The sequence below is a fragment of the Nycticebus coucang genome, chromosome 3 (assembly GCF_027406575.1).
Source record: "Nycticebus coucang isolate mNycCou1 chromosome 3, mNycCou1.pri, whole genome shotgun sequence".
Lineage (NCBI taxonomy): Eukaryota > Metazoa > Chordata > Mammalia > Primates > Lorisidae > Nycticebus > Nycticebus coucang.
The window spans coordinates 22,022,005-22,045,123 of NC_069782.1; the positions used below are offsets into that span (position 1 = coordinate 22,022,005).

A 23,119-nucleotide genomic window follows, 5' to 3' on the forward strand; every position below is an offset into this window, starting at 1 on the left:
TGGCACTTTGAGAGGCCAAGGTATGAGGATTGCTTGAGGCCAGGAGTTCAAGAGCAGTCTGAGCAGCATGGTGAGTTGTCATTTCTACAAAAAATAGTCCCAGCTACTTGGGAGACTGGTAAAGAAGAAGGCAAATTATCTGTTTGCTGATAATATGACTCTACAGTCTCCTCTAAAAGACTCCTAGATTTGATAAATGACTGTTATGCAAAGTTTCAGGATACAAAATCAACGTATAAAAATCAGCAGCATTTCTATATACTATTATCAGTCAAGCTGAGAACCAAATTAAGAACTTAATCTCATTTACAATAGCTACAAAAAAAAAATTATGTATCTAGTAATACATTTAACCAAGGAGATGGAATCTTTGTAAGAACTGAAAAACACCGATGAGGGAAATTGTAGATGACACAAACAAATGGAAAAAATCCCATGTTTATGGATTAGAAGAATCTACATGGTTAAAATGTCCACATTGCTCAGAGTGACTTACAGATTTAATATAATTCCCACCAAAATACCAAAGTCATATTTCACAAATTTAGAAAAAATAATCCTAAATTTCATTTGGAACCAAAAAAGAGGCTAAAGAGCGTAACTAGCCAAAGCAATGTTAAGCAAAAAGAACATGTTTGGAGGTATCACATTACCTGACTTAAAATTATATTACAATTCTATAATAACAAAAACAGCATGCTACTGCTATAAAAATAGGCATGTAGGCCAATTGAACAGAATAGAAAACCAGAAATAAAAAGCTGCATGTCCACAACTAACCACTAAGTCGGCATGGGTTTTTGAGGCAGCCAGGTGGAGGTATCTGGTGAGCATTTGAATATTATAATCCATAGTGCCACTGAAAAGATTGGATAGAGACATAACTTGAGGTGTGATGATCGCATTGATGGTGGCTGATGTGATCTGTCGGTTGGGCAGACTCTCAGCACCCCTTTGCTGCACTGTCTGGGTGTTCTGTATTGCAGCTGTCCTGTGCTGCTGATTCTCAAAATGGGGCCTCGCCTTTCCTGCGTCTCTGTGTCTTTCTTCCTGCTTTTTCTCATTCTAAGATTTCTTCTTGTAGAATGTTCATTTGTTTTTCCTAGATTTATTTTTCCCTAGTTGGAAACAATCTATTTCTCCATCAGGTATACTGATTTTTCCTTTTTTAAAAACAATTTCAGACTTGTGTTACAGTTACTAAGATATATATATATATAAAATATATGTGATAAATAATATGTATATTATTTTTTCTTTAGCCTTATAATGCTACAACTAAATTTTAGTTTTCTTCATGTCCCAGCATCATCTCAGTAGTAGATGATCACTAAACATTTGTTAAATTGAATTAGAGAATGTGAATCTTTTCTGATCTTATTCCTAAATCATGAGGTTATATTCTAGTTGGATTCCATAGCCTTGTTTGTATTAAGAATTTGGCTCTTGTGTGTGTCACACTTTATGGGGGCAAGACATGATTGCAAGAGGGACTTTACCTAACAATTGTAATCAGTGTAACTGGCTTATTGTACCCTCAATGAATCCCCAACAATAAAAAAAAAAAAAAAAAAAAAAGAATTTGGCTCTTGTTTGCTTTATAGATGTCAATTATCTGGATGAATGCTTTTTGAGAGTAAACAGCTGTACATATTGGTTGTAATAAGGTAGACAGTAACTTATAATTTTATAAAATATTTTACATTTTGAGAAGAGCATTTTTTATAACTTATATCTAACCTGACTAGGTGTTCGTTTTAACAAAAATAACTTATCTTTTTAACAAAAATGAATAATATTATGGTAGTTTATATGTATACTTGTGAGAGTATCACCAGGTAACTTCTATTAAATACTTTTTTGCTTCAATGCCTTATTTTATTTTGTTTTTCCAGTGAATATGGCTTTGCTGAAAAAGTAGTTGAGGGAATTACTGTTTCTGTAAATTCTATAGTCATCAGAATTGGAGCAAAAGCCTTCAATGCATCATTTGAACTTTCTCAGCTACGGATCTATAGTGTAAATGCAAATTGGGAACATGGAGATTTAAGATTTACTCGTATCCAAGATCCACAGAGAGGAGAGGTAAAGATTTTTTTTTTCTTTTTTAAAAAAATCGTTTCAATCGGTCATTAATAAAAGAAGACACTTAAATCACAACTTACAGTTGCCCAGATTCACTTATTGCCAGATTACACTTCCTTTTTCTTTATTACTTTTGGTCATTAATTTCCTAGCTACTCAGGATTGGAATTTTTTTTTGTTTTTGCAGTTTGGCTTGGGCCAGTTCGAACCTGCCACCCTCGGTATATGGGGCCGGTGCCCTACTCACTGAGCCACAGGTGCCACCCTAGGATTGGAATTTTTAATTTACATGGCTGTGGTATCTAAATGCTTCTTGGTCACATGGTTTAAATATTCTTTTTAGTTTATATTAGTTAAATTGCTTAGAATAAAATATTAACAGCTTTATAAATGATGAATATGTTTATAAAGATGTGTTATTAAATTTGGTGGAAGTATACAATTTAAAAAAATGAAATTATGATGAATATATCCCAAATGTCATATGAAAATTGAGAAGATACATTTGGCTTGTTTTTATAAATCTGTGTATTTCTTATTCTATTTTGCATGAGTAAGTGAAGCTAATCTGTGTCTTCCCCTTAGGTTTTGACATTTAAAGAAATAAATTGGCAGATGATACGAATAGAGGCAGATGCTACCCAAAGTTCACATCTTGAAATTATGTGTGCTCCTGTTAGGTTAATAACCAACCAATCCAAAATCAGAGTCACCCTTAAAAGAAGAGTAAGTCAACAGGATTTCCTTTTTGATTCATATGTTAATTATTGAAATTGACTATTGGAATTAACTATAGGAAATTTAAAACAATTTTTAAGGTAAAATATTCAAATACTACCTGTAGCATATTTAAAACAATGCAAAATCAAGGGAGATTAAATTTTTCTTTTTTTTTTTTTTTTTTTTGGCCGGGGCTGGGTTTGAACCCGCCAACTCTGGCATATGGGACCGGCGCCCTACTCCTTGAGCCACAGGCGCCGCCCGGGAGATTAAATTTTTCAAACAATACTTGCATAAATCCATTGTAATCATAACATTTCTTAGGCTTTTAAATTTAATATCTAGATTTTCATAGATTTTTTTTTAGTCTTTGATAAGTTAAATAGATTGCCAAGTACTTTATGAATATTTACTGTTTTATAATTTTTTCTTCTATAGACTCTTGCTCAGAGTAAGGAACAAAGCTTTCATTATGAGTAGCAGTCTATTAGCTTTAATAAATTATAAGATGTGACTGGTAACTTAGATTAGAAGGCAGCAACTCAAGGATATCAGAAGTTGTGAGTCCACTGTAGTTCATGAAATACAGACTTTTTTTTAACCATGACTCAAATAGTCTCAACAAGGTTTTTTATCTGGCATAAATAACTATCCTAAGTAAATTTAAAAATATATATATTTTTAGAGTGTAGGGTTAAACAAATCTTCTGAAATATGAAATGTCTGTACAATAGTATTCCAATTTTTAATGTTAATGCCCTTTTTCTACTTAGATTCATTAAATTAATTTCAGTAATTATATGAATTATCACCCATACATGCAAAATTAAACTATGTAAGTAACTTGTTAAGGTACAGGGATAGTATTTTTAATTTTTAATGTTCATGTCCTTTCTCTACTAGAATTAGTTGAATTTATGAATTATCTTTTTAAGTGCAAAATCAAAATATATAAAGGCTATATAACTTGTTAAGATACAGAAATTTGTCAGTCTTTTGTTACCACTGTATCTCTAGTACTCAGATATTCTTTTTATAGGAACTCCATAAATATTTATTGAATAAAGAAGAAATACATATTTAATTCCATTCCAACACTTTTCAAACTTTTTAAAAATACAAATGTATTAAAAGTTTTATTTCTTCATTTAATTTTATAAATCATTTTTTCCAACAGTTAAAGGACTGTAATGTCATAGCAACAAAATTAGTTCTAACCTTGGATGACTTATTATGGGTTTTAACGGATTCCCAGTTAAAGGCTATGGTACAATATGCAAAATCTCTTAGTGAAGCTATAGAGAAATCAACTGAACAAAGGAAGAGTATGGCTCCTGAACCTACACAGGTATGCTACAGAATTGACAGCAAAAAGATTTACATTGCAAGTTAATAGTTGAAAAATAAGAACGGTTTCATATATTTATTTTTTTGAGACAGAGTCTCACCATGTCACCCTGGGTAGAGTGCTGTGGTGTCACAGCTCACAGCAGCCTCAAACTCCTGGGCTCAAGAGATTCTCTTGCCTCAGCCTCCCAAGTAGCTAGGACCACAGGTGCCCACCACCATGCCCAGCTATTTTTTGGTTGTAGTTGTCACTGTGTTTGGCAGGCCTGGGCTGGATTTGAACCCCCCAGCTCCAGTGTATGTGGCTGGCGCCCTAGCTGCTGAGCCAAGAATGGTTTCCTTTAAATGAAATAGATTGTATGAGACATTTATTTCAAGAATCTTCTTTATCTAGATATCTTCTATATAATTTTATATAAATGGTATCTGTATGAATGCATGTTAAATGTAATCTATATGATGCTTGTTTTGTTTAGAACTCTGTAGTAGGCACTAGAATTAATGATGACAGAAAATTTTTCATGTTGTAATACCTCTTTAGATACTCAGTTTCAAAGGACACACCACCTTTCTTACTAAACCATATCACAGGGGCTTCTACAAAGTAATAATTTGCTGTTATGAGCTATGTAACGATAGATACAGGGTTCATATTTGTTATCTTTTAACATGTAGAACTAATAATACTCAAATAAACTGCTTTTAATAACCATATTTTCTAAAACAAGTGCTATAAATATGTAAAAATAACTACAGTAAAACCTCCCTGGTTTACTACCTTCCTACCTTGACCACCTCCTTCAGTTGACCTGATTTTCATAGAGTGGACATGTACCACATACACATATCAATACAGTGAGCCTAGTTCTTTTTTTTTTGTAGATAAAAAATCGCCCTCCGTAGATATTTTATCGCCCTCAGTAGATATTTTTCATTTCCCTTTACATTTATAACTAACAAGAAGAAATTTTTTTTGGTTAGAGATAGAGTCTCAACTTTATCACCCTCAGTGGAGTACTGTGGCGTCACATAGCTCACAGCAACCTCCAACTCCTGGGCTCAGGGGATTCTCTTGCCTCAGTCTCCCAAGTAGCTGGGATTACAGGTGCCCACCACAAGACCCGGATATTTTGTTGCAGTTTAGCCAGGCCTGGGTTTGAACCTGGCACCCTCGGTATATGAGGCCTGCGCTCTACCCACTGAGCCACCACCCGTGAGCCTAGTTCTTATGTTGACCACCTTCATATGTTTTCCAGTTGGTTACAGTCCCTTAGGTGGCCAACTTACAGAGGTTCTACTGTATTTAGTTATTTACTGACTAACTTAGAATTGGATTTTTTAAATTATACAACTGTGGTATCATTGGATTCATAGTCAAATTGTGTATAGTTCTATAGTTCTTTTTTGTTGTTGTCTAGTTTACAAATTTTAATTTTTTTTTGACACAGAGTCTCACTTAGTCACCCTTGGTAGTAGAGTGCTGTGGTGTCTTAGCTCACAGCAACCTCAAACTCAAACTCTTGGGTTCAAGTGATTCTCTTGCCTTAGCCTCCCAAGTAGCTGGGACTATAGGCGCCTGCCACAATGCCTAGCTACTTTTTTAGAGATACGGTTTCACTTTGGCTCAGGCTGATCTTGAACCTCTGAGCTCAGGCAATCCACTGTCTTGGCCTCCCAAGTGCCGGGATTACAGGTGTGCACCACTGTGCCCAGCCCTCAAATTTTGCTTTTATTCTTACATAATTCAGAAAATCTTTAGGGGAACTGAATTATTGATGACAGAAGAAAATATATAATGCTTATTATTTCTGAAAATATTTTCTTGCTAAAAATATGTCGGCTTTCTTATATATTTTTTGAGACAGAGTTCACTTTGTCGCCCTCAGTAGAGTGCTATAGCATCATGGCTCACAGGAACCTCAAACTCTTGGGCTTAAGCAATTCTTTTGACTATAAGTGCCCACCGCAAAGGCCTGCTTTTTTTTTTTTTTTTTTTTATAGAGACCGTGTCTCCTTCTTGCTCAGACTAGTCTCGAACCTGTGAGCCCAAGCAGTCCACCTGCTTCAGCCTCCCAAAGTGCTAGGATTAGAGGTGTGAGCCACCGTACTTGGCCTAGGCTTTCTTATATGAATTTCAAACATTCAATTTCTCAGTGATAAGTCAGTTTTAAATCTTTATAGAGCTCTACAGTAGTCCCATCTACCCAGCAAGTAAAGACTCCACAGACTTCAAATGCTCCTGACCTCAGTGACGCAATTGCGAAACTATTCAATGACTTTGATGTTAAAGAAACTTCCCATCATTTAGTGATTTCTCATCTAGATCTACACATATGTGATGACATTCATAATAAAGAAAAAGGTAATAAAATTTGCTTATTTCAAACAATTTTGGTTTTCGTAGAATTAACTAAAAAACTGGGTTTATTTTATATTGTGTAATACCTACATTTGTACTTTAACATGGTCATAACTGTATTTGTGGATATGTAGGTAAAAGGAATAATTTAAAGCATTATATATTGATATGAAACTTTATTTTGCTTTTGCAGTTAGTACTTAAGCTGAATTGTTAGCTGTCATTGCTAGCAATAGATTAGTTTTCAAAAAAATTAAAGATTGTATAGATAATACTTTTCTTGGAGGATAATGAAATATTAGACTTCCTTTTGGATTAACATTTTTGTAATTATTCATAAATTATAGCCCGTACTTCATTCATAGTCATTTGCACATGTGTTGGTAGCCCTGTTGTTTATCTGCAAATTTAGGGATCCCATGGTTATAAATGCAATTTATGTGGCTGTTTAATATCTTTTGTGTCTCCTTCTCCCCCTCCTCCCAAAATTAGGTTAGGAAGCTAAATTCTAGTTAGGAGCTTTTTCTTTTCTTTTAGCTTTTGTTCCTCTCATTTTTCCATGTTTAGTAAATATAACAAGATAAGCAATATGAAAAAAGATGTTTATCATTTTTCCTGTTATGCTGCTGTTGGTCACTTTGAAAATCTTGGTGCTGGACATTTCTTTATCTCCTCTGGAGAGTATCTTTGGCCCACAAACATACAGTAGGGGTGCTTTGGCTTATAGGCCTACGGAAAGGACAATGTTTCTGAAACTTTGAGCATTAGAATCAAATTGAAGATCTTTCAAAAATACTTATCTGACCTTTGCACCTCTGAGCTAAATCAGAATCTGTAACTATGAAAATAGTTGCTTTGAATTTTTAAAGCTGAGCAAGTAAATCTTGAGCCCTGGGATACTTAGCAGTAGAAGTTACCCTTTCTTTATTAGACCTTTGAGGGTGAGGGCAAAGGTGAGGAAGATTTGGAGTTTGCAGAGGGACTTTTTTGTCCTTTCTTTCACCACCTTTGTATCATTTGGCTTGGAGTTTACATCTCATATTTTAGTGGTTTGAAAGGAAAATTCGAAACAGTTACAACAAATTATAATAAAATGAGGTAGTCAGGATTGAATCATAAGCATGAGAATGGAGAAGATATTTTCTGAGCTCTGATATTCCTCACTATTATTCCTTCACTGATTTAGGTGAATTAAGGGAGAAAACCTTTACACCAAATATCTCCCTCACAGTTCAGATTGTAGTCACTTCTTTTTTTTTTTTTTTTTTTTTCAGTTTTTGGCTGGGGCTAGGTTTGAACCCTTCAGCTCTGGGTCCCCTACCCCTTTGAGCCACAGGCGCTGCCCCTGTAGTCACTTCTTTACTATTGTGAAATCCAAAAGTCTCTGAATTATTATTTCATAAGTTTGTAAAAAAACTAATTTCTTGGCAAAACCTGACCCACGCCGAACATATTATTTTTAATATTTATTTTATCCGCTTAGTATAAAGTTTTGTTTTGTTTTTTGAGACGAAGTCTCACACTGTCACCCTTGGTAAAGTGCTGTGGCATCAAAGCTCACAGCAACTTCAAACTCTTGGGCTCAGATGATTGTCTTGGCTCAGCCCCCCAAGTAGCTGGGACTACAGGTGCCTGCCACAACGCCTGGCTATATTTTTGGAGATGAGGTCTCGCTCTTGCTCAGGCTGGTGTTCAACTCCTGATCAAGCTCAGGCAATCCATCCACCTCTGCCTCCCAGAGTGCTAGGATTACAGGTATGAGCCACTGTGCCCGGCCTTAACTTAGTATAAAACTTTGATGAAGAATTTCTTTTTTCTTTCTTTCTTTCTTTCTTTTTTTTTTTTTTTTTTTTTTAGAGACAGAGTCTCACTTTGTTGCTCTCAATAGAGTGTTGTGGTGTCACAGCTCACAGCAACCTCCAGCTCTTGGGCTTAGGCAATTCTCTTGCCTCAACCTCCTGACTACAGGCGCCCGCCCTAATGCCCGGCTATTTTTGTTGTTGTTGTTGCAGTTTGGCCAGGGCTGGGTTCGAACTCACTACCGTGGGTATATGGGGCTGGCGCCCTACCCACTGAGCCACAGGTGCCACTCTCTTTTTTTTTTTTTTTTTTGGAGACAAAGTCTCACTGGAGTGTGTGGCTTCTTAGCTCACAGCAACTTTAAACTCTTGGGTTCAAGTGATTCTCCTGCCTTCAGCCTCCTGAGTAGCAGGGACCACAGTGTACATCCCAATGCCCCACTAATTTTTTCTATTTTTGGTAGAGATAGGGTCTGGCTCTAGTTCAAGCTGGTCAGCAATCCACCCACCTTGGCCTTCTAGAGTGCTGGGATTACAGGTTTGAGCCACCATGCCCAGCCAAGAATTTCTGTTTTTATTACTTAGTGTTGCCTCAGACCTGGTAGAAGTTATATGCCATACTACTTTCATAGAATCTGAAAAATTCTGAATTCTGAAACATTTGGCTCCAAAGAGATTATGGATCGATACCTGAAATTCTATTAGTAGAGATAAATTAGAGTTAACACAATAATATAGCGAGTGTATACATAGTTATATATTAGTTTGTATTTTTCATAATTCTAATCAATTTGCCTGTGCTATTGTAAGATTTGACTTTTATATTGGAGTTACACCAACTTGTGATCTCCTTTTTTGTTTTCTTTTGTTTTTGAAACAGTCTCCTCTGCCTGGCTTGAGTACAGTGGTGTCATCATAGTCCACTGTACCTTCTAACTCCTAGAGTCAAATGGTCCTCCTGCCTTAGCCTCTCAAGTAGCTAGAACCTTGGCCTATTTGCTTAGCTTGTTTGTGCTTCTTTATCTAGAAAATGGGGAAAGCAATAATAGTACCTATCTCATGGGGGTGGTTATGATATCAAATGAATTAAGTATGCCTAAAGTAGTGAAAACATTGCTTGGCATATGTATGGTAAGGGGATTGTAAATATAAAAGTTCTGCTTTTCTATCTGTAAGCAATAAAAGGGCAGGGATTCTGCTATTCTTGTACCCTAACTTTTTCTTCTACTGCCTGGGTCAGTAGTATTTACTGATCAGGCTCAGTAAATACTTTTTGGATTGAATTTCATTGAATTGAATTTTATTTCCTAAAATCTTTGTTACCTATGATAAAAGAGAGGCAGTTATTATTACTTGGACCCCAAATGTGGTAAAGATTATTTATGGTAAATTTAATGTTTCTGATAATTTGCTTAATATTTCGTTCTCTTAATTTTGTTCTTTTCCCAGAGTCAAACAGACGTATTACTGGAGGGGCTATGCAGCTCTCTTTTACACAGCTAACTATAGATTATTATCCTTATCATAAAGCAGGTATGTATAATAATTTCTTCAAAAGATACAGACTTTGCTTTAAAGTGATAACCAATTTATTTTGCTGTAATTTGTTGATGAAAAAAGATGTTTATCATTTTTCTTGTGGCAGCATTTTTACCAAGACATAGAATTACCATAAAATATATTTACATATTTTATCAAAGTTTTTGTAGATTATTAGAAACTATAATTATTAGAAATGGACAGTTTTCTAAATAATGAATTAAAAATGTGAAAAAATTCAGGATACAGAGGACATTTTTGTACTATTTTGTTGTGACAAGTTATTAGTAGGTTTTGAATTATAAGTAATAGACTTGTAAAATATATATGTATGTATATACATATATATATACACACATAATAAACCAGAAAAGAGTATAAAGCAAAGGACAACAGTGAGGTTAATTGGGTTGTAGGATCCCAGATTTCACAGGCTTTTAATAGGCTGCTATTGGTTAAGTTCTTTTCTCCAAAATTATAAAAAGATAAAAATATATATAATTACTTATGGCCAAATTAACTAATCTTACCTTATAGTCATCTTTGCCTTTGGGGAGTATGTAGCATTTTTGTTTTTGTAATTCCTAGAAGTAAAAAAAAAAAAAAATCAAACAAAACCTATGATGAGTTTTTAAAGACTTAAACAGTGGTGAAGTTTTTCTGTTCACACATTTACACCTGCTAATGTTTATTATTTCTGTGTTGGTATAAGACAGAATTTAAGGTTGTATGATTTGCTTTGTTTTTCTTTTGAGGGAAAGAACATCTTCCTGAACTATGAGCTTCTTACATATACTATTTAAATTGTTTTAATTGTAGAAACTTCATATTTTGGGGACACAGCTTTCAGTCATAAAGTATATTTTCTTTTCCTAACCCTTTTGTATACATATTATTATACTTTTTAAAGTTTTTACAGAAAAACTTAATACTCTAGATTTTGCATTTTTCCAAAAACTTACTTAATGACTGATGTTTGATTCTTAAGTTTTACTGTTTTTTTTTTTTTTTTTTTTTTTTTTTAGTAAATCTCATGCGGTTGTCCTGGGGTTGAGTGCTGTGGTGTCATACTACACAGCAACTTCAAACTCTTGGGCTCAAGCGATCCTGATCCAAAATAGATGACAGTTTTTAAATATTTAAGAAACCAATAGGCAGGGCACAGTGGCTCACACCTGTAATCTTAGCACTCTGGGAGACTGAGGCAGGTGGATTGCTTGAGCTCAGGAAGAGACCCACCTGAGTAAAGTGAGACCCCTTCTCTACAAATAGAAAAATCCAGTTGGACATTATGGTGGGTGCCTATAGTCCCAGCTACACAAGAGGCTGAGACAAGAGGATCACTTGAGGCACTTAGAAAAAAACTTTTTTAAATAATTATTGTCTAGGATTCTGTCCAATGGAGGTTTTCCAGGAAATTGAGCATCCATTGAGGTGTGACCAGTCATAATGCTTTAAACTGAAGCTGAGTATTCCCCTCCCCCCGAAATGGGTTCTAGATAGAAACCCCTCTAGATCATTTACTTCTGACACTCTTCCTCTATTCTAAATATTTTACTCATATTTCAGAGTAAAGGTTGTAAATTTTTCAGATGTTAAAGACTACCTGAAGAATATAACTAAATCTCACTGAAAGCATTCGTATAGTGGAATAAATGAAAGTCATGCATTTTTCAGTGAAATACCTTTATTCATTTCACAGGAGATAGTTGTAATCATTGGATGTATTTTAGTGATGCAACAAAAACAAAAAATGGATGGGCCAACGAGTTGTTGCATGAATTTGAGTGCAACGTTGAAATGCTTAAACAGGCTGTGAAGGATCATAATGTTGGGTCACCGCCTACCTCCCCAACACATGCCTCTCCCCAGCACACAACAGGTATTTTACCTACAATAACATTATGGCTTTCCCCATATGAACGATGTATGTGCATGTGTGTGTGCTTATGTGTACATGTGATCATAATATTCTCTGTAAATAAGTTTCTTTATTATTGTTTGCAAATACTATACCTTTCATTTAGACCAACATAGGTCAATGAACCAAAGTACTTTTATAATTAACATAACAAGTAATAATACCCAGGTAGAATTTTTCATTTTCTTACATGGCTAGTAGATCTTTTATTTTTTTTTATTATTGACACAGTAACTGTGCATATTTATGAGGTACTGTGTGATATTTTGACACATGTATATAATTTTTAATAATTAAATTAGGATATTTAGCATATCATCACCCCAGATATTAATCGTTTCTTTGTGTTGGGAACAAAGTCAACTCTTCTAACTTTAGAAATATACAACAGGGGCCACGCCTGTGGCTCAAAGGAGTAGAGCGCTGGCCCCATATGCCGGAGGTGGCAGGTTCAAAACCCAGCCTTGGCCAAAAACTGAAAAAAAAAAAAAAAAAAAAAGTGTACAACAGATTATTGTCAATTAAGTCACTGTATAGTGCCATAAAACACTAGACTTACCCCTCCTATCCAGCTGTATTTTTGTATCTGTTAATCAACACTGCCGCCCTTCCTTAACCTCTGTAATCACTATTCTACTCTCTACTTCTATGTAGATCTTTTGTTTTTAACAGGAAGTACAGTCAGCTTTTTTTGTAGGAAGTGATTTAAATGTGGTATAAAAATGATTCCTTTTTAAGGATAATAACTTACATTTGGTATCACTTTATAAAGTATTTCCACAAATATCTTCTTTAAGAAATTAATATTTATAAGTATTTCTAGTAGCTGTTTGACCTTTAAAAATAATTTTGCAACGAACTGAAAGAAGGTTTTGTTTATCACAGAGAAGGAGCCCACTCTGAAAGGGACGTCCAGAACACCTTCAGTATTATCTCAGCCGTCAAAAGCTAAGCTAATGTCTAGTTCAGTTGTGGTGAGGCTTGCAGATTTCAATATTTACCAGGTATGTGTTATTTTTTAAATTCAACACTTTCAGTGTCTCATATAAGCAACTTTAATAACTAATGCTCCCTGACCCCTTTTTTTGAGGCAGAGTCTCACTGTGTCTCCCTCGGTAGAGTGCCATGGCGTCACAGCTCACAGCAACCTCAAACTATTGGGCTTAAACGATTCTCTTGCCTTAGCCTCCCGTAGTTGCTACAGGCACCCACCACAATGCCTGGCTATTTTTAGAGACGGGGTCTCACTCTTACTCAGGCTGGTCTCAAACTTGTGAGCTCTAGTGATCCTCCCGCCTTGGCCTCCAAAGTGCTAGGATTGCAGGCATGAGCCACTGTGCCTGGCTAGCATTGAATTTTTTTAATGTTGATATTGCAGTATCACAAAGCAAGCAAATCATCTTATTTTTAGCAGAAACAAGATAATACCACAATTCCTAATCTTCGGTAAAAAAATCTGTTTTCTTCCTTCAGCATTCTATCGGGTATTAAGAGTTAAAATATACTGCTCAGCTGAGCAGCTATTTACAAATTCTGCTTTAAACCAAAACACAGTGTGCTGTTGTCAAAAGCTGATAACAGTTGTTTTTGACCCCCATAAACTCTTGCCAACCATCCTCATGCAGTAGTGGCACCAGTCAGGCCGGAGAAGTTGGAACTCAGTCAGGAGCATAGCAGCTATCAGTTTAGCTCTCATGGCTAGTATTCTAATTGTGCTGGTCAATCTGAGAGGATTATTTTGTTGAAACTTATTTTGTTCTTTGGTAATTTAAGTACATTCCTTTTAAAAATAAAAATATAAAAGATGAACAGAAATGTATTAATGAAAATAAGAGGATTTATTCTTTAAATTTAGATTGAGTCAAAAGGCTGCACTTAAAGACCTAGAAGGACACGGGTTCCCATCCTGGTCTATGGCCCTGAGACTGACTTTAATCTCAGAGTTGTTATTTGACTCTGATTCTCAGCTGGGCCAGATTTTGCTCCCCTCCCCTAAGCTCTTTGGCTGTTTTGATTATCACAGCTGGAGGGGCATGCGGCTGACCTTTAGAGAATAGAAGCTGGCGGTGCTGCCAAGCATCCTGCCCCGTACTGGTCAGCTCCCCGCAAGGGAGGCAGCAGTGCCCACTTTGAGAGACCCTGCTCTAACAATTATGTTCTGACTGGGCATTTCCACCTTTTATTACATTCTATTATATATATAGTCATATGTTGCTTAAAGATAGGGATATGATTTCATCATCATGAGAACATCGTAGAGTATACTTACACAAACCTAGATGGCATAGTCTACTGCACTCCTAGGCTATTTGGTGTCACCTCTTGCTCTAGATTGCAAATTTGTACAGCATGCTGCTGTACTGAATAATGTAGTAATTATAACACTTGTAAAGACTTGTGTATGTCAACATTTCTAACATAGAAAAAGTACAGTAACTATCAGGTAAAAGCTCCATTATAATCTTCTGGGACCACTCTCTTAGGAGTGGTCCGTTATCGACTGAAATGGTATGTAGTGTATGATTGTATACTGCAGCTTTTTAAAGGAGACTTTAAATTTTAAGATTTAAATACATTCATGTGGAAATGAGGAAGGAGGATCACCTATAATCCCAGATGTTTAAGAGTAAAATATGGTAAAGAACCCCATACACACAAACACACCAAAAATAAACACAAATAATTAAAATAAAATAAAATAGTATGTTCTCAGTTTTAATACCTTTTTAACTATTAATGGAAAAAAGCAATGAGCTATTATTTATTGAAATAAATTGACACTTTGAACTGAAAAGGATTTGTTTCTACAGACACTGTAAGGAACTAAAATTTATAATGAATGTATAAATAATCAAAAGGTTTAATTAGGCTCTCGGTATAAGAAGAAACATGCATAAAAAAATTCCACTTCATATGAAAAATACATATGTTGAATGAATGAAAAAGGATATATCCCTGAGCCTACTAAACTAATATAAATCCATACAGCTGATAAAACCTTATTGGTGGAACTTTGGGGACATTTGCATATATGTTTTTAATGTAATCATAAAACATAAAGCTGTTTTTGAGGGAGAGAGAAAAATGAATAAGAAAATTAAAGCTAATACTCTTTTTGGAAGAATAAGGGATCATACTATTTGACAGAAGTGTTTACAGATATGTTATTTTTTATTTAGTTATGTTTTATTGTGCTAAGATATAAAAGAACTTACCATTATACTCATTTTTAAACATATCATTCATTGGCATTAAGTATGTTCACGTCGTTATCCAATCCCACAATTCATCTCTACAGTTTTTTCATTATCCCAAACTGAAACTATATATAGCTCTATTAATTTTCATAATCACATTGAAATTCTAGTAAAGAATTATTATAATGAACATCCTGGGGAAACATTCTAGTCTTGAGGATTTTGTCTTTTTCTTTGTTTGGACTTCCATTTACATATGTATAATATCTGATAGAATATCATTATCATGGCCTAGGTGCAGTGACTTAGGCCTATAATCTCAGCACTCTGGGAGCCAAAGGTGGAGGAATTGCTTGAAGCCAGGAATTTTGAAATCAGTCTGGGCAACATATAACAATATATAACAACAAATAAATAGCCAGGCATGGTGGTGCACACCTGTAGTCCAGTTACTCAGGAGGCTGAGGCAGGAGGATCTCTTTTCTCTTTCATGCAAGAGTTCAAGGATATGATGAAAGCTATTGATTGTGCTACTGAACTCTAGAGTGGGCAGCAGAGCCAAAAAAAAAAAAAAAAAAAAGAAGAAGAAGAAAGAAATTGTGATTTTTTTTGTCTTTATCTACAACTTTGAAGAAAAAGACTATCATTATTTTCCCATCTGTTACTTTAAGGCTCAGTATAATAACTTTGCAAGGATTGTACCATATTAATCTTGTAATTGATAAAGATACAAAAGTTAAAGACTTTTCTGAAGAACTGGTGGGTATTTAAAAGCAGTTTAATGTGAAGTTAACTATATAATGAAATTTACTTGCTTTATTCAGTGTGACTTCAATAAACTTTTTTTTTCAGGTCTCTACAGCAGAACAATGTCGTTCTTCCCCCAAAAGTATGATTTCTTGCAATAAAAAATCCCTTTATCTGCCACAAGAAATGTCAGCTGTCTATATAGAATTTACAGAATATTATTATCCAGATGGAAAGGATTTTCCAAGTAAGAGTTTCTTCTTTTATTATTTGTTCATTATTTGAAAAAGGTAGTGTTTTCCTGCTGAATTTTTGAGTTTTGCAGATATGAAAAAAAAAATTCCATTGTTCTTTATTCTTGTAATCCTCGTGTGTAGTGCATAACTGTAGCCTAAGAATTTTACATGTTGTCATCGTTTGTTCATATGTCCTTCTTGTTTCCTAGCTTGTAGCATCATCACTGTCAGGAATTGTGTAGTATTCATGGTTCATTTTATCCCTGAGATTTGACTCGTTTTTGTGCTTAGTTGCTGTTTGTTAAATGAAAGAATTAGGTTAGTTAGGTTATTTATAGAATAAGGTCTTTTCCCCCCCTTTAGTAAAACTATTTATATTTTAACTATGAAATGGTATTCATTTTGGGGGGAACACACAATTTAGTCTGTAACAATAGTTAACAGTATTGTTAGTCCTGTTCAGGATGCATGTGTTTCTTTTACATACTTAATTTGCATCAACCCCTTTCTCTTAATGCCATAAGCATACTTGAGGTTTCTACAAGGCCATTTAAATATTTTTAATAGCTGCCTCGTAATCCATTTCATAAATAGAACCCAGTTGGAAACTGCATATAGACGTATTGCTTAGTGTCATGGGTTCCTTTCAGTGTTCTTCCTTCCTGTCCTAGCTCTGGGACAGCACTTGCTCTCTGGTCTTCTCTGTGCCTATGGTCATCTCTCCATCTGTACGCTGAGATGGCTTCCCTCCCTTCCCTCCCAGAGTGTGATGCAATCTCCTCGGCACTCCACTTCCTTTCTTTCCCAAAGACAACCACCTCCTCCTCACAAGTGCATGTCTCTGCTAGATTTGAATTGCAATTTTTCTGTTTTTCTGTCTGCTTCATATAATTAACGGTGAACTTTTAAAGGAATGGGAGTATGCTGTGTTGTTTTTTATTCTTTGTGCTTAGCATAGATACAGAGAATTGTGTAGTTGAGATTCAGTGAAGCTTTGCTAAGGGAAAGTGAATGAATAAATGAAAACCTAAGAAAAAAGCACATCTAGGACATTGTTACCATGTCATCTCTCTACAGATATTCCACACTTTGGATTTATTTTTCTTAATTTAGTTTGGAAGTTCTAGATATCCATACTTTCACCCTTGGTAGAAGTATGTCTCAATTTTTAGAATAAGAGATCTTTGCCAAGATGCTCTGAAAACAAAATGGCTTTTATGATAGAAATATATGTGGATTTCAGGAAGTGATGTACTCTCTAATTGTATATATTTATTTTGTGAGAACTATGAAAAAGAGTGTATTTATTGTATTATGCAAGAGATATTTGTGGTTTTAGTTTGCACCAAGCATTATTACAGGCCTTGATTAAAGTGGGGAATAAAACCATGCCTGGCCCCCCTCTCAAGGATCTGCGTGGCATATCATTTTCATAAGATTCTGATCATTAGACTTAGCTTTCTTATTTGAGAGGATTTAGGTTAAGATATAGGTAGTAAAGTCTTATAAAAATATATGATTTTGATGGCAATTTAGATTTTATACTTCATCAGAAAGGTAATGTTTGAAGAAGTTTTCTTCTCAGTGAGGATAATCTTAAGAAATCCAAAGAAAGTACTTCCTGTTTATGCAGTTAGCTTTAGATAAATTTATATATTTAGAATATTCATATATTATGTACCACATATTTTGAAATGTTTATAAAAATATGCATTTTTCAGTTAGTGAAGCACAGACAAATGTTTCTAAGTGTGTTTCCTATCGTTCACATGTAATTTTGTAAATAACATCTCAAGTTTTTTCTTAAGAAAAAAGAATAATACTTATTTTAAATGTTTTTTTTTTTTTTTTTTCTGTTCTTCAGGAAGATTTAGTCCTATTTAATTAAAATCTGAAAAACTTTTGTTTTTGCAGTTCCATCTTCCAACCTGTATAGCCAGCTGAATGCACTGCAATTTACTGTGGATGAAAGAAGCATTCTGTGGTTAAATCAGTTTCTATTGGATTTAAAGCAGAGTCTTAATCAATTCATGACTGTGTACAAGTTGAATGAGAATTCAAAATCTGATGAGCATGTTGATATTCGGGTTGATGGCTTAATGTTAAAGGTACCATACAAACAAGTAGCTCTGAGAACAAAACCATTTTCATGGAAGTAATAGTGGGGAATATGGAAAAGAAAAATGGAAGTAAAGTTGACAGCATTATAATTTCCAGGATTTAAGATGGGTGTTCAAATAAAAACCAACTTCATTGTAATCTTAGTTTCAGTTTTGAAATTTCACACTTAATTTTGATTCTTAATTATAGAAGGCTGAAGAGACTGCCCCTCCCACCCCTGTTTGAGTGTTTCTTATGAATTTTCCCCTTCTTTTTTTTAATTTCCTTTTATTTTTTCTCTTATTCATTCATTTAGAGATAAGCTGTAGAAATAAAATTTAAATCAGTAATTATTTTTTTCTACTTCTTAACCAGAGCCAATAATTTTTTTATTTTTATTTTTTTTTACAAATAGCCTATGCCCTGTGGAAGGCTTCCACCCTTCCAACCTTACTGGACTCCATTCCTTCTCACTGGACCCCATTCTGTCTCAACCTCATTTTTTTTCTTTATTTCGGGTTTTAATCTTTTATTTATTTATTTTTATTGTTGAGGGTTCATTGAGGGTACAGAGAACCAGGTTACACTGATTGCATTTATTAGGTAAAGTCCCTTTTATAATCGTGTCCCGCCCTCAAGAGGTGTGTCATACACTATGATCCCTCACCCATCTCTTTCCTCCTTCCCTCTCTCTCACGGCTCCCCCCAATAAATGTTTTTGTTTTTGGTTTTTTTTGACCAATAAATGTTTTTAAGAAGGATAAATTATACAATGAAGTATTAAAATTATATCTGAGCTTTATTTGTTTATATTTATTATTAATATCAAAAGGTAATAGAAATTTGCTTTTTATTGTCACCAAGTAGTTGATAATTTGAACTCTCTGTATATTTAAACTTTAAAGGAAGGAAATTTAATAAAAAATAGCATGTATACTTTACTAAATTGAGAGAACAAAACCTGAGCATGGATGAAATTTTAGTTTATAGGTCTGTTGCTGGTAGTCTAGGTTTATATGCCTTAATTTTCTTCTTTATAAAATTAGGTTAATAATGTTTAACAATTGCATTGCAGAAATATCTTAAAGATCTTTTCAGAGATCTTATAAAATGAAAATTTATATGGATATACTTTATAACATTTACAATTATTGTTTCAGACACAATTGTATAATGATCTTTACATTTTCTGAATGTGGGCAGTAGTAAAGCCAGTCACTTTAAGTATATTGATAAGAATATTTTGAGGTCTGGGTTTAATTCTCCCTTAAATATTATTTTAGTGCGTAGCTTGACTTAATACTCTTAATTTTATTTTCATAATCACTTTCTTTCAGAAAACTGATTATAGCTATATTTATCTACTCATTCCATTTATTCATCCATTCTTCAAATCACTTAGATTTAAAGTTACCTATCAACAAATTCCTTTTCTTGCTCGGCGCAGTGGCTCACGCCTATAATCCTAGCACTCTGGGAGGCCGAGGTGGGTGGATTGCATGAGCTCACAAGTTTGAGACCAGCCTGAGCAAAACTGGACCCCATCTCTACTAAAAATAGAAAAAGTGAGGCAAGAGGATCACTTGAGCCCAAGTTGGAGGTTGCTGTGAGCTATGTTGCTACGGCACTCTATCTAGGGCAACAGCTTTAGACTTTGTCTCAAAATAAATAAATAAATAAAAATAAATTCCTTTTCAATGCTTAACACCTTCTTCTCCTCCTCCTCCTTTTGCTTCTTTTTCTTTTTGTGAGATAGAGTTTCACTTTATTGTTCAGGCTTGAGTGATGTGGCCTCAGTTTAGCTCATAGCAACCTCAAACTCCTGGGTCCAAGCCATCGTCCTGCCTCAGCTTCCTGAGTAGCTGGGATTACTGGGTACCTGCCGTAATGCCTGGCTAATTTTTAAATGTTTTTCTTAGTGGAGATGGAGGTCTCCCTCTTGTTCAAGCTGATCATTCTTGTTCACTGTCGAACAAGAGCTCAGGTAATCCTTCCCATCTTGGCCTTGAGACTTTCTTCTGTGTACTTAAGGCATAGTAAAAATTTAGTAATATTGATTTAATTCAATTTTGTTCTTTGTGATATATTGTATGATACATATATGTGTGTTACATATATTCATATTTTCTTTTTCTTTCTTTTTTTTTTTTAAGACAGAGTCTTACTTTGTTGCACTCTGTAGGGTGCTGTGGTGTCATACATCACAGCAACCTCAGACTCTTGGACTGAAGTGATTCTCTTGCCTGAGCCTCCCAAGTAGCTGGGACTACAGGTGCCTGCCACAATGCTCAGCTATTTTTAGAGATGGGGTCTTGCTTTTACTCAGGCTGGTCTTGAACCTGTGAGCTCGGGGCAATTTACCCACCTCGGCCTCCCAGCATGCCAGGGTTATAGGTGTGAGCCACCATGCCTATCCTCATATTTTCTTTTTTAAAAAGATTGTTCTATGCACTTTGGGAGGCTAAGGCTGGTGGATTCCTGAGCTCACAAGTTCGACCAGCCTGAGCTAGAGTGAGCCCCCACCTCTAAAAATGGCCAGGTATTGTGGCAGGTGCCTGTAGTCCCAGCTACTTGGAGGCTGAGGCAAGAAGATTTCTTGAGCCCAGGAGTCTGAGGTTGCTGTGAGCTATGATGCCACAGCACTCTACCAGGGGCAACAAAGTGAGACTCTGGTCTCAAAAAGAAAAAAACAAAATCGTTCTCTTTTTAGTAGTCAATCATTTAAGTGCCCTTTACTGAATTTAATGAAAATATTTGAGGGGAAGAGTTAGCATTTTATGTCTGAATAAGAAAGTAGTATTTTAGAGAAATGTCAAGAAAAAGAATTAACTGAGCTAAGTCCTGCTCGTAATTATTTAATTTTCAAGATATGTGCATTTGCAAGTTAGACTAAATTAATTGTTTTCTGTTCTAGCTTGTTATTCCTTCTGAAATGAAATCAGAGTGTCATCAAGATCAGCCACGTGCAATTTCTATTCAGAGTTCTGAAATGATTGCCACGAATACAAGGCACTGTCCAAACTGTCGACATTCTGATCTAGAAGCTTTGTTTCAAGACTTCAAAGATTGTGATTTTTTTAGTAAAACTTACACAAGCTTCCCCAAATCTCGTGACAATTTTAATCTTCTACATCCAATCTTCCAGAGACATGCTCATGAACAGGATACCAAAATGCATGAAGTTTATAAAGGAAATATCATTCCCAAATTGAATAAACATACCCTTAAAACTTCTGCTGCCATGGATGTTTGGGCTGTGTACTTCTCTCAATTTTGGATAGATTATGAAGGCATGAAAAGTGGAAAAGGACGGCCAGTATCCTTTGTAGACTCTTTCCCTCTTTCCATCTGGATTTGTCAACCAACAAGATATACAGAATCACAAAAATTGCTCCAGACTTGTGATCAGGTATCTCTAAACACATCACAAAGTGAATCTAGTGATCTAGCTGGCCGGTTGAAACGAAAAAAGCTCTTGAAGGAGTATTATAGTACAGAGTCTGAACCTCTGACAAATGGTGGTCAGAATCTTTCAGCAGATACATTTTTAAGATTTTCCTCTTTATCCTTAGAAGCAGATATTCACGTCCTGGTTCATGTTCATAAACATGTCAGTTTGCAAATCAATCACTACCAGTATCTACTCCTGCTTTTTCTCCATGATTCACTTATTTTGCTTGCAGAGAACTTAAGGAACGATGTAGAAGCTGTAACTGGCAACCCTGCTAACCATACATCCGTCTGCATTGGATTTTTACTTAGAAGTGCAGAGCTGGCTCTTCTGCTACATCCAGTGGATCAGCCTAACAGGATCAAGTCTCCTGTTTCTGAAAGTGTGAGCCCCGTGGTTCCTGATTATTTGCTTGCTGAAAATGGAGAATTTTTGTCTTCAAAAAGAAAAGAAGTTAGTGATACAAACCGAATTAGAGGTGAAACTGTTAATCATATGTCAGACAACAGATCTATGAGTGTTGACCTTAGTCATGTGCCTTTAAAGGATCCTTTGCTTTTTAAATCAGCTAGTGATACCAATCTGCAAAAAGGCATTTCTTTTCTGGATTATTTAGCAGACAAACATTTAGGGAAAATAAGTGAAGATGAAAGTAGTGGACTTGTTTACAAAAGTGGCTCAGGAGAAATTGGACCAGGAGTAAGTGATAAGAAGAATTCATCGTCTAAAGATTCAAATAGTGTCTTAAATAACAGAGGAGGTTCAAATATGCCATCAGTTGGTAATGATGGCAATCAAAACATACTTTCAAATAGTTTAACTAGTAAAGGGAATGAAACCGTAAAGTCAATCTTTAAAGCTGAAGATTTGTTTCCAGAAGCTGCTTCAGTCTCTGAGAACCTGGAAACCAGTAAAGAAGAGGTACCCACACTTAGGACACTCAAATCCCAGTCATCTCTAAGGTAAAAATATAGTTTGAATTTGGGGGGTTTGTTTGGAGGCAGGGGTTGTTTTGCTGAGTGTATGAATGTATTTTGTTTGGGTACAGAAAACCTCTTGATAAAATATGGCATTGTTAAAAATAACACATGGAAGAGTGGTTGTTTTTTTTTTTTTTTGTCTGAGAGACTAAGTGCGTGTAATTAAATAAAATTTGGAAACTTGTGTGTACGATATAAATTTATTAATTTTGTTAGAGGTGCTTCACAGATAAAATTTTTCCCTATCAACACAGTACTGTAGTTTTCTAATTTGTTTGTTAACAGTGGAAAGCCTAAAGAACGTTGCCCACCCAACCAGGCTCCATCCTGCGTTTCTTACAAGAACATGAAAAGAAGCTCCTCACAAATCTCATTGGATACCATTTCACTTGACAGCATGATGTTGGAAGAAATGTTGTTAGAAAGTGATGGAAGTGACAGCCACATATTTTTTGAAAAAGGTAAATCAATACAGTTTAAGGATTCCTGTTAGACATCCACATAAATCTTACAAGAAAAATTATGTTTAACTTTTTTAGTTGTGTTCATTAATTGTTAATGATATCCTACAAAGACTGACTGACTTACATGCCCACATGCACACACACAGTACCTAATTTTCTAATCGTCATTCCATG

General features: G+C 35.0%; 1 protein-coding gene across 5 annotated transcripts in view; it reads left to right on the forward strand.

Moving 5' to 3' along the window:
- Window positions 1–23,119, forward strand: part of BLTP3B (bridge-like lipid transfer protein family member 3B) — a 93,571-nt gene that overhangs the window by 40,507 nt on the left and 29,945 nt on the right. For all 5 annotated transcript variants that reach the window (XM_053583124.1, XM_053583125.1, XM_053583122.1 and 2 more), the window contains 11 exons: window positions 1,896–2,085; window positions 2,671–2,811; window positions 3,983–4,153; window positions 6,334–6,514; window positions 9,760–9,843; window positions 11,552–11,731; window positions 12,656–12,774; window positions 15,820–15,961; window positions 17,865–18,058; window positions 20,965–22,463; window positions 22,767–22,942. In XM_053583124.1, the coding sequence (XP_053439099.1) occupies window positions 1,896–2,085; window positions 2,671–2,811; window positions 3,983–4,153; window positions 6,334–6,514; window positions 9,760–9,843; window positions 11,552–11,731; window positions 12,656–12,774; window positions 15,820–15,961; window positions 17,865–18,058; window positions 20,965–22,463; window positions 22,767–22,942 (3,077 nt within the window). The remainder of the gene's footprint in view (window positions 1–1,895; window positions 2,086–2,670; window positions 2,812–3,982; window positions 4,154–6,333; window positions 6,515–9,759; window positions 9,844–11,551; window positions 11,732–12,655; window positions 12,775–15,819; window positions 15,962–17,864; window positions 18,059–20,964; window positions 22,464–22,766; window positions 22,943–23,119) is intronic.